This window comes from Mercenaria mercenaria, chromosome 16 (genome assembly GCF_021730395.1).
Source record: "Mercenaria mercenaria strain notata chromosome 16, MADL_Memer_1, whole genome shotgun sequence".
Classification (NCBI taxonomy): Eukaryota; Metazoa; Mollusca; class Bivalvia; order Venerida; family Veneridae; genus Mercenaria; species Mercenaria mercenaria.
Genome location: NC_069376.1, coordinates 16937319 through 16950306, shown reverse-complemented (window position 1 = coordinate 16950306; position 12988 = coordinate 16937319). Strand labels below are relative to the sequence as shown.

Sequence of the window (12988 nt, the reverse complement as noted above, 5' to 3'; positions counted from 1 at the left end):
AGATGCAATTTGCAATCAATTAGCAACCGATTATCGGGTTAAAATAATCTTTTTGTTTTGTTGTCATTACGGCAGATTAAATGATTGATGCCTTTAATTTCCACGGATCAAATAATTAATAAATAAATCGGCAAAATAATGAATGGTTTGATGAATTTTTTAACGTTGTCGCCACCGTCAGACAGTATCTTAGTCACAGGCACGGGTCCAGTGTATTTTTTGTTTAATATAAAAATCCTTTTTTTCCCACACAAATATACTTTTTATATGTTAGTCAAATGAAAAAAAAAATGATGACAAAAAATCCGGTCACAATATCATACACTGTGACCGGATTTTTGTCATCATTTTTTTTTTCATTTGACTAACGTATAGAAAGCATATTTGTGTGAAAAAAAGGTTGTTTTTTTTATATTAATAAAAACAAAAAAATACACTGGACCCGTGTCTGTGATCTTAGTAAGTAATTAGTAAAGGTGTTTGCCAAGTTTTTTGAATGTCTTTAAAAGTTCGGAATGGATTTGAAATGTAATCCTGTATCAGGGTAGATTTCTCGGAAGCACAGAGCACCAAAAACACAGCCCCCGGGCCATGCATTTACATAGTAGGCCCACAACAAAAAGAAGCTGTAATGGAAAAATATTTCAGACAGGTTGCTTCAAACATCCAACAACATTTTAAAATACAAAACTTGCTTTAGAGGTATACCCACTTTCATTCAGAAGTCCCCCTATATAGCTAGAATATCACCATTTGCTTATGGGAAGTAACAAAAATTTTCAACGCGCCGCGGGAAGGGAAACCTCTCCAGCACCCTCCCTACCGTTCCCGAGAAAAAAGGTGGCTCCAACTTTTTTCAGCCCAGTGTGGGCCCTGAAACTGTTCAAATTTCAGTAGAAAAGTGTGGTTTCTTGAATTGAATTGATGTTACCATGGAAACGAAGCCCGTGACCTATATATCTAAATGTAAAATTCAAAAGCGTTGACACTGGTCTATTTAAGGAACACAGCTTCAGCTTTTTATTTTCATTTCAACAATATCTATGATAATAATAGCAGCATGCTGAACGATCTTTCCTTGAAAAATGCCAGACGAAGGGTACTGCTGTAAGTATTTTAAGCTGTGAAATTCGTTTTACTAAATGCAAATAACACGAAAATATAACTTACGTTAGAAGTAATATGTTTTAAAGCTACATTAACAAGAAAGATAATTTTATTCAATATTTTTTATAAGAAATTACGACAAGGAGCAAGATATAAGCTATTTTAAACATCTCTGTTGCCATGGTTACTTAAAACTTTAAGAAAAATAGGGTATCATGTAGTGCTTGGTATTTTGCTAATAATATTACCCAAATATTCCATGTTGGTCATAAACAAAATTTTTATACATAGTTGTTTAAAAATGAGAGAAAATGCGTTACCATGGAAACACGAGCCCCGCGACATATACATTTTAAGCTTATTTTAGAAAGCTAACATGCATACAAGTAAAATTATCAACTACGCAGACTTCTACGGATATCAGTGAAACTAAAATACACTGAAACGTGTGAAATATCCGTGTTTTTCTTCTTTTTTCAATATAAAATACCTTTGGAGGGTCATGCTCTTCAAACCTGGATAAAAACTGAACTTGAAGGGACAGAGATAAACGAAGTTGAGATTGTAGCCGTTAAAACATCATATTACATGAAATACAAAAAAATGCTGCGGTTCAACTAATTTGAATTTACCCTGGTAACAAGGTAACCTTCCTCCTTAATTAAATTAATGTAATCGTTTTTTTTTTAAATTATTTCATTGAGTCAAAGATAATTTTATTAGTGCTATTTGGATACCCAGATTCTAGAGTGAAAATATTAAAGCTACATGAGGGACTACAGTCTGCTTACATAAAGTTTCATTCAAATGACTCAGTCGGCTCTGATAAAGGTACAGAATTACATCCTCACATCTCTCGACCAAAATTTTGTAACAGTCCTCGTGCTACTCGATCTGTCTGCAGCTTTCGACACGACTGACCACCAAACATTGTTACACCGACTCGAACATCATTTTGGAGTCACAAACAAAGCACTTGCATGCATGGACTTGTATCTTAGTGACCGCTATCAAACTGTGTGCGTTGATGGTAAGTTGTCGACTTCTGTGTTGATAAAATACAGTGTGCCTCAGGGATCAGTACTAAGTCAGAAGAACTATATCATGTACACTAAACCCGTAGGTGCCATATGCAGACGATATCGACTTCTCCATCGCTTTTACGCCGATGACTCTCAATTATACCTGTCCTTTAGGCAGATAGCGGCTGTGGCTAGAAGTGAGACTTTGCGCCGCATTGAGAGCTGTCTGGCTGAAATTGTCTCGTGGATGCATTGCAACATGCTGAAGCTCAATGCTGATAAAACGGAGGTAATGTTATTCACATCAAAGCGTTATTCCAAGTACATTGATGATGTCCCGGTGAAGGTCTGTGATAAAATCCACAAAATGTGTAAGGAAACTTGGTGCAGTATTTGACAAAAGTATGGATATGGAACAACAAGTCAGCTCCGTGCGCCAGGCTGAATATGCACAACTACAAACAATAGGTTACATTTACATCAGACGGTATCTTACCAGCGATGCCACAAAGACCCTTATCAACAGAATGGTTACTTCACTACTGTAATGCCTTGTTAAGCGGTACTCCAAACAGTACACTTAACAAGTTGCAACATGTCCAGAATACGGCAGCTCGCGTCATCTCTGAGACGCCCCGGCGCAGTCATATAACACCGGTTCTGAAGGAGCTCCACTGGTTGCCTGTGCAGTACAAGGTTCTGACCCAGACATTTAAGGCTTTACACAATCAGCCCCCTGCCTATATTAGGGATATTATAGAAGTGTATCAACCGGTCAGAAACCTAAGATCACAAGACACATGTCAAAAGCTAAACCCATGATGTATGGCAATTGCAACTTTTCATTCACTTCTCCAAAGCGTTGGAACACCTTCCCGTCAAGATCAGGGAAGCTCTCACGTTAGCTGCTTTCAAAAGCCTGCTAAAAACCCACTTCTTTGTACAACATTTCGCTAACTGACCGATACCACCAGTGTTCCCACTGGCATTTAAAGTTGGGGTGAAAACTGAGTTTTTCTTGCACTTTTGCACCCCTCACTAAGAGATATATAACAGCTGTCTCCAACACTGGGGGTGCAAAGTACCATTCTGGGGGTGAAAAAAAAACATTTGGGGGTTTCTGGGAACACTGACCACGGTGCACAATCACGTGACTTGTGACGTTTCAACTGGGGTATCACGCCAAGCAGAATTCGTAAACAAAACGGTGTTTTTGAAGGTAAAGTTTTAAAAGATATACTTTCGTAAAATGACACCTAGCTGGTGCAAGTCCTTATATCAATGCGTACCTCCGGTGATATAACATATGTCCGTGTCTGCTTTAGTTTTGGTGGTAACCTGGACAAACCGCAATTCTTCCACAGCAAGCGTATTTTCAAATGGCTTGAAAACCAAACCCAAGCGACTGTTCCTTGATAAACGACCAACCAGTTGTCACTACTGCGTTCTCTTTGATATCTAAGATCATTTTGGTAGGATTTTCGCTCCAAAAATGGCGTATTTCTGGATAGATCGCCGAACTCGAAAAATGTCCGTTCTAATGTCCAAAAGCTCTCACAGAAAGCACTATTTTAAATCGCGATTTTCTCGTTCCTCTCGTTGAATGCAATGCCGCAATTAACGCAGGTTACGCTTTTCCCTACCAACGCGCAATACTTTGTCAAGTTTACTGCACGTGGAACGTGAAACTTTCAAGAAAACGTGGGTAACTCAAAAACATGCTCTCACAGCCAGTTACTTTGGACAAATTCTGGATACATTTTTTTCTTTTCATAAAACAGCGTAGAACAGTATTTTATCCTATGGTCACTTAAATACTTTTAAATATGTATGTATGTATGTTTGTCTTTTTTTATCTATATGTTTTACATTCATGATTTTTGTTATGTGGAATGTATTTTGTTGTGTTGAATGCGTATGTGTTTGTATTGTTTGCAATTTATTCTGTAAAACACTTTTGAACGTGCATAAAAAGAGTGCTATATAAATGTGTATATATATAAATATATATATATATATATAAAAGTGGTATAATAAATAAATAAAATGAATGAATAAATAAATAAATAAATAGACCCAAAAATCACAATCTACAGATCTATAGATATAAAACTGTTCGTGGAAAGACCCCCTAACCACCATTCCAGTAGGGAAACCCCTCCACTCTTTACTAGGCGCCTCGACGACCACGCCTTTGCAGTCAACTTTTATATTTGATCAGTATTTCTGGATCCAGGACTGATTAGCGTCATTTCATGTATTTTCAATCATATTTCAATCATATTGGTCTGGACCATCTTGGATTTGGGCCGTCATGACCCGCATTCTACATAAGTCTGCAATACTTCAATTGGCCATAAAATAAGACTTTTGTGACATGTGCTTGTGTGAACTAACAGTTTGATTGTTGTTTTCGTAGCGATTAAAACTGCAAACAGTTTGAAAATATAACATATAATTTCCATTGATCGTAAAATGTCTAATTCAGTTTCAACGTTTATAGTGTCAAGCTTCACTTACTCACAAAATTAGATCATTAATAAATGAAAAGTGATTGCTTTAATCATGTGTTACGTATAGGTTATAGATCATTTATTGAACTTCTAATGCAATTAAGTTTGCCGAAACGGAGCATAGCGTAGTAAAGGCAAAACTTAATGCATTTGAAGGTCAATAAGTGTACATGTGTCTATAACCTATTTATAGTTTAAACGCCCCATTTTATTTTACTGACAGGTTAAAGAAACAAAAAGCTCTCTCTGAAGTCTCTTGGAATTCATTGGCTAGTCTTATCTTCACTCATGATGGGAGAAGTACATGTTTACTACAACTTGATACAAGGTCATTTTAGTGCCAACCTTTAGCAAAACGGCGGTTGATCCAGTGCTGGAAGATTTTAATTTAGTTATTATAAATACATAGTAGACGGCTCACTTATCGATGTTTGTAGAGCACAATATTATATTTTTAGTCAATGAAAATATAATATGCAGGTTTAACTCGTGATGATCTAACAGTACAATTTAAGCAACTACATGTATAAATAAAACAAGAAAAAGTAAGTGCATCCTGGTTTATTTTTAGACCAGTAGAGGTAATTGATTGAGAGTGAAAAGTGCAGAAAGGTCAAACTTGAACTATGGAAGTCAGCTTTTTAAAATGAAGCTTAAAACACAATTTGATATGTATATACTTGGTTCGTTTATTACATAGACATGCAGTCCCTGTTTTTGTAATTGTTTAGCCTCCTTGAATGTGGGAAACCTATAGTAGGCGGAGCAATGAATACTCATTAATTTTGAACTACTTCGTGATTAAGTGGATCAAATTCTCCAGTTATGATATAATATGGAAATAAGTTGGTTACTTTTTAGAAAATCCCTCGCTTGTCATTGGATAAAAACAATGTTTGAACTATCAAAATATTTTGAAAAACAGAATGTATATTTAGCATTAAAAATTGCCTCACTTTTAAAGCAATAGAAGATAAATGATTTTCAATACAACCCTGAAGAGAACCTTTTTTGGTAAGTAGATAAAGGCTCTATATATTTCTATATTTTAAACTAATAACACAAGTATTATTTCACTTTTTGAGTGAATCTTCTTACAGCGTATGTTTCTTATGTTCCATTCCCATTGTTTATACGCTCGACGAGCAGCCTTGCCAAAAAAGCCTCTGCTTAGATTTTGACGGCAAAACTGTTTCTTGTAGCAACCTGTCGCAACATATTCGTTTTGCAAGAGCCTTTGTTTAAAATAAAAGAAATTAATGATAAATATTTATAAATTACAATAATGCTACTGCTATCAAAAACAGGATTAGTTTTTTGGAGCATTGATAGTATATGGGAGATTTTTTAAACATATTGAAATGGTAACAGAAGTTGTTGTATGATCGAGACATGTGCTCAGTTTGATTTAAAAGGCGAAAATATATTGGCTGAAGGTTGGCAGGGGCGGATTGGGAGGGGAACAGGTTCTGACCCCCAAGTGTCTGTGGTCATTTCTACACACTACCCTCTCGTGTCCCTCCTCTGATAAAATCGACATTGCATGTATCAAAAGAGCCTAATTCTGAAAATAAACGAGAAATTTTAGAATAAAATCTATTTGAGAATCGCTGTGTCACAAGTGAAACAAAAATCCCAAGTAAAAAGCTTTGTATTTTTCTCTCATTCATCACATTAAAACATAATTACTTATTATTATTTCATGTTACACACATAGATATAACTTACTGTCGTTCATTTTATACCATAAATTATGTATGTTAAAAGTTCTAATAAATACCAATACCTGGAACAGCTGATACGTATTAGACCTTCCTGCCAATACCTACGACTTTGAAAAAAAATCCCGAAATTAAGAAATTTATCTGCCGTTTGCTTATTTAATATAACTATATTTTATGATTTATTTAAATTATTATATATCCATAAATAATAACAACCGCGAAATATATTTCTAAATATAGACTTCAGCTTCCGTACATTTCCGCCATTCTCCGTACAAAAACGAGTGTTCCCGAAGATGGATGTACGGTACGGGTACGGTACGGGGATTAGGAACAACCAAAAATTAGTGATCCTCACGTTAACATACTTAACACGGGTGACGCCGTAAGGGATCCTCTGCCAAAAATTTATGTAACTGCTAATTTCATAATAATTCTGACCATGGCGAGCCTCTGTCGTGTTTCACCCGTCACTCGTCTAACCAATGGTAAGATCTTTCTGCACAAAGGTAGTTTAACCTTGTTGCATGTTTCACAGATGTGTTAACCTGTGTTTGTTTCGGGGCAAGGCCAGCTTCTCTCAGTGGAGGTCATTTCATTTTTGTTAGCCCTTATTTCAAACCACAAGCGATAAATTCAAACCACAGCCTATTCTATAAACCTATGTTTAACCTAACCTCTAGTCAGAGTATTGTATGCAAGGTTGTAGTTTGAATCGCTCATAGTTTGAAGGCAGTGGCTATGATTACGGTACTGTAATCCTAGCCTCCTATTCTAGGATTACGGAAGTTCCGTATTCCTAGACAACCCTTTGAGGATAGGCTAGGATTACGGAAGTATTTAAGAGGCATCAAGTGTATATGTTAGGACATGCATAAATGTTGTAAACTTACTTATTTCACTTAAAATAGCGTTTTTTTTTGCCTTCTTATTATTCCTTGTTATTGATCAGCCATTTTGGGTTAGTATAATCTTAAATGATATATTAATGGCGGCGCGCGGAAATATTACAGAAATATGAGGGTCAAAGTTTCTATACTTTAAATTTTATGAGTTGTTTATACTATCGTACAGTTACCTGAATCAGTGGGGCACCGGAATCGGTGTATTTTGTTTAAGCTTGAACAGGGAGTCGTATGACATAATAAGTTTTTGCACTGGTTGTGTAAACTTATTAACTACATCACAGCTGTCAAACTTTGCAAAATGTGATTTTAACCCTTTCCCACATCGATACGTTTATCACCGTATCTATCGATTACCAAACAGAAACGTATTGACCCGTGTCTATCGGTTCCCCGATAGAAACGTATTATACCGATTAACGGCCATTTGAACAGAATCGTTTTATCCGGTGTCTCATAATCAATCGCTTTATTTTCGTTCTTTTCCTAAAGAAACAAATTCCGGATGTTTACTAACTCAAAATATGGGATTTCGTCATCATTATTTACGTACAAGATCATGTGGTTACTATTTAAATTTATCGAGTACTTTGCAAAGAAAGACACCGGGGTTTTTTCCTACATGTGCACGACGCTACGTCATGGAAAATTACTGAGAAAACTGCTTGCAACTGGCCGGTTCGCGGGCTTTCCTCGTTCTAAAAATAACAACCATTTAACATCAAAGTATTTTTAAATGTGTTAGGTCATGAAGGTCACGCGTGATACATGCAGATTTCCCCTAAACAACAATTTGTGTACACGATGGCTTGGAATTTATGGCCTTACATAACGGGAAGTGTTAATCAAAACAGAAGGACCGCGGCTTTCAAATATTTTATGACACCCCAAGAGTTAATTGCAGCGGAAGTCACCCGTGATGTACCGACGTTTGATCATCAAAATATTACGTAATATTATCCTAAAAATATTTTAATTTTTAGCACAAGAATACTGTAGTCGGTTACGAGTCTCGATCTCAGCGATCTTTTTGCACTTTCAGAAATTTTACGATCCGTTATTTTTGTAGTGTTATTCAGTTTGGTTGTTTTTTTTATATAAATACTTACTGATTCCGATTCGGAAGATAAATCTATTAACTATAAATCAAACTTTCAAACATCAAAATGAAATTGTATATGAACACGGCTACTAAACGCTAGCGCCACCACCAAATTGTGGTGATAAGGAAAAGAGCTATCGACATTTCCGTGGTGCAGCTATCGCCCGTTTGAAAATGTAAACACGTGAGTAAAATTTATATTTTATCTTACATTTTTATTGATAGAACTTTTTTCAAAAATCGGAGAATGTAGTTCCGTGTAACAACACTTTAACTAGCGGTTGGCTGTGATTTCATTAAAATAATATGCAAATTGTAGTGTTAGGAGCTTTTCTCCCGAATCTGACAGTGGCACATTTTCATATCGGCCAGTATTCGAACACCATTCCAATTAATGGACACACTGTAAGAACATACGTGCGTATGCAAATTGTGTAGAAATGATAAATAACTATATACGCACACACCATGAATAATCGAATCTAGGGTTAGAAGAAATATTCCAGGATTTTTAAAAGTGGTGGCGCTATAACTCTAGTGATGGCGCTATACAGTAGTGGTGGCGCTGTTACCGCATTCAGTAATACGAACTGCTGACGCATCCGGAACAAAACAAACACCAACATTCTCGAACTGATAATATTCCTGCAAGGAATTATGTTATTAAAGAAAGAAAAACACAGTCATAGTTTATTTGCCTTTATGAAACATTCTCTATCCAAGAAAAAAAGAACAAAATACCCACAGACCCTTGGGACTCTTGTAGTCAAAGTAATATTTTCCTTTGTTTAAAATGTTAATGTAGAATAATTTCTAACCTTTAAATATTCTACCTAAATACAAACGTAAGTATACTTTAAATTCAGGTCATGAAAAATAGTAGCAATACTTTTATTTCAAACAAAGATTTGTGTAGAATTTATTTGTTATATTAAGATTCTGAAAGTTACTTGCCTTTGTATTTTTACGTCGTTTGCATGCATTGTAAACAAAAGACCCTACCTTCTCAATTCTTTCTGAAAAGTACAATACATTTTCAATTCCAATCGATTAAATATGATTAATCAATACAGCTTAGATGTACAATCTGAATCCATATACATGTAGATTATTTTACGATCGTGTAAGGTTACTACATGTATTTTGTTGAGTAACGTAATTTGGGTGTAGTGTGGGATAAGTTGATAACATAAATTATTGTAGAAATTTCCGTGGCTTGCAGTCAGACATTTTCATATTTTAAAATTGAATATATCAGCCACTAATCATATACAACAGCGCCACCACTACTGTATAGCGCCACCACTTGGGTGATAGCGCCACCATTTTCAAAAATAGTCGTGTTTTAACTTTTTACTGTGTTTTTCGTCATTCTTTGGTGTATAGGAATACGTGTTATTCAGTTCTACACGATTTGCATGTGCAGGTATGTTTTTACAGTGTGTCTTATCATCGGAATGGTGTTCGAATACTAGCCGATATGAAAATATGCCACTGTCAAATTCGGGAGAAAAGCTCCTGGAACCACAGTTTGCATAATATTTTAATGAAATTACAGTCAACCTCTAGTAAAAGTGTTGATACACGGAACTACATTCTCCGATTTTCGAAAAAAGTTTTATCAATAAAAATTTAAGATGAAATATAAATTTTACTCACGTGTTTACATTTTCAAACGGGCGAAAGCTGCACCACGGAAATGTCAATAGCTCTTTTCCTTATCACCACAATTGGTGGTGGCGCTAGCGTTTAGTAGCCGTGATGAATTTCAATGTGAAAGTAATCCAAAATAGAATTTTATGCCTAAAAATATATATTCCCGTACTTTAACACTTTATATCTTCGAAACTCAAAGAGAAACTACAATAAATTTTGTATCATCAGAAAGAGAATTTAAATTGCTATAAACTTTATATTGACAAAAATAATGTCAAACTTACAGAAAATATTAAAATAATGCCATTTTTAACATAAGTGTGTGTAATCACAAAATAATGCCAACACCTCTGTTCAGATAAGACAGTCAATTTTATCAGCCATATACCGATTATTGATTATTGATTATCACTTATCAGTGTTATGTAAAAGAGGTTACTTTGGCTTCTGTTCTGTGTGGTAAAGGGTTAAATAAAAAGTAATGATGATTTAAGATACCCATGTGTAAATTTTCATGAATTTCTTATTACTTTTTACCACTATTACAAAATCTCCTCCACTTCTCACACTTTTTAACCATTTGAGACAATATTTTGTATGATGTAGTTTCAAGATCTGACAAATTATAAATATATGTTAAAATAATATGCATTACCCAGAATTAGCATACAGGGTATTCCCAAAATTTCATCTTCTTATATCAGTCGGGGGTGTAACTGTTTCAAGTTATCGCAGTTTATAACCCATTTGAGTTATTGGTTAAACTTTCATAACTTGTTTCAGTTATCATGAAATATTACAAAGCCCTCCTGTGCCAATTCCTCATTTTGAATGAGACTAATGCAATTATATCTTGAATCCTTGACCTTTATTCTTTCCAGCTGTGCAGTAGAATTTTTTACGCAAGGCTGATAAAGTCTTACGCAAAAGCTTTAAAGCTATAAAACTCTTAATATCTCATTATTATCTCATTATGCTTATCAGGTCATGCTCAGACTAAAAGAGAATTTGATTAACCTCAGTTTGCTACTAATTTCACTTTAAAGGTCACTTTGTGAGAACAGCAAAAAGACTTTTTTTGAATTAACTTACCTGAGTTAACTATATTTTATAACTAATACAGGTTACAGAATGCTTGAAAAAGTAATTGAAATAGGTTACATAACTTAAAACAGTTACACCCCTGACTGTATATCTTTTTGTTGTAAAAAGTACTGTTTTACCTTAATTTGTTTTACATGTCAATGTAAATAAATCTTATTTTTTTTTACCAGAATGGAAAGATTGAAGTTAAATAGTTGCATCTCATTTGTATTCACTCAATTTGGAGAATGTAACCACAAAGGATGTCACCATCATCCACCTCTTATACTGCTGCTTGCAAATGGCGGCTAGACTGCATGGTGGTTTCCGCTGCTAGTGCTATGGTTAACCTTACTTGTTACAAATATTACAAATCCCAGTAAATATATTCATTCTCATGATAAGGAAGTATTGCTTTTATGATAACTTTAATGTTTTGGACATACTTTTCCATTTTAATATTACTTAACCATATCTACTCTGAGTACACTGATTCAGGTGACGGCATTTAGACATACCGCTTATAGGGGTCATGTTATTAAAATGGCTCTGATTTTAAATTGAAAGCTGGTTTTAAAAACTTTGGATCTCTTTAGGATGCACAAGTAAATAATATATCAAAATAAGTTCATTTCGATTTTAACCAAAGTGTAGACAAATGCGTAGGAGATGAATCCTTATCCCCACCAATACTGGTAACTCCGGGCTAAATATATTTATTATCATTTTTTGTTTGAAAATTGGCAGACAAACGAAGAATTATATTCTTAATAATAGCTCAAAAGCATTTTCAAAGATATACTTTCAATTTATGATTTGATTTTGCCTGTCATTTTAGAATTCCGGGCGTACAGAATCGGGCGAAATCAACATCCGTATATGTTTTTTTATTTCGTTTTCGCTATTTTAAGTGAAATAAGCAAAGAAGTAAAATATACACAGAATGGCAACTGGCTGTAATCTCGCGTGATCTCTAGTCAGAGCGTGAATCGGCGTTATCTTAGTAAAAACAAACATCGGCGAGCATGGAGTTACAATTTGTACCTTTAAAACTACATTTAAAATACATGTTAGCTTCTAAAACAACATTAGTTTAATGTGAAATAGTCTTAAGACACAGAGTACACGTTTCTTACCATCAAAAGAAGCCTTTCAAGTTGCCAATCTATTTATTTTTATAGCTCTTTGAAATAAGTTAGTTTACAACATCATTTATGCATGTCTTAACATATATTTGATAACTCTTAAGTACTTCCGTAATCCTAGTCTATCCTCAAAGGGTTGTCTAGACTGAATACGGAATTTCCGTAATCCTAGAACTGGAGGCTAGGATTACAGTACCGTAATCGTAACCACTGCCTAGTTTGATATAAGGGTTTGCCACAATAAACATTGTAAGGCCTTTACGTAAGAATTGTGCAGGCAACAAGCTGTATTTTGTGATGTTGTATGTTAAAGATCAAGTTTTGAAATTGTTAATGGGGTATTGAACCAGCTTTACATCATCGTCAATGGAAGTCCAAATAATAGGATGTTTCACCTTTCGAGACAGCGTGATAATTTTTGACTGTCGCTGTCTTAGTCATGTCCAAACTTAATCTGCATATATTTCTGTTAGGAAATCCACAATGAAATCCATTGGTAGAGGATAACAGATGATGAATTAGGGACAACCCGGACCACGTTGGGGACAACCCAGACCACAATTTAGAATGACCCGGACCATTGTTTTTGAAAGTTCTAGGAAACTATTTACTTCGAAATATATGTTAATTTGATGTCTTAGTATTACCAGCAGATGAACAATATTCATTGTCAATAAACTTAGGGTTACCGATAAAAGTTATGCACGACATGGACTATATCGCGGACGACC

The 12988-nt window shown here is 34.9% G+C and overlaps 2 protein-coding genes across 2 annotated transcripts in view; one reads left to right on the top strand and one right to left on the bottom strand.

The window, feature by feature from the left end:
- Positions 1-12988, bottom strand: part of LOC123540439 (phosducin-like protein 3) — a 478889-nt gene that overhangs the window by 306510 nt on the left and 159391 nt on the right. The gene's annotated exons all lie outside the window — the stretch shown is intronic.
- LOC123540231 (NADH dehydrogenase [ubiquinone] flavoprotein 1, mitochondrial-like) overlaps positions 6700-12988 on the top strand; it is a 32656-nt gene continuing 26367 nt past the window's right edge. Inside the window, exon 1 of the mRNA XM_045325068.2 lies at positions 6700-6854. Within this exon, the coding sequence (XP_045181003.2) occupies positions 6809-6854 (46 nt within the window). The 5' untranslated portion in view covers positions 6700-6808. The remainder of the gene's footprint in view (positions 6855-12988) is intronic.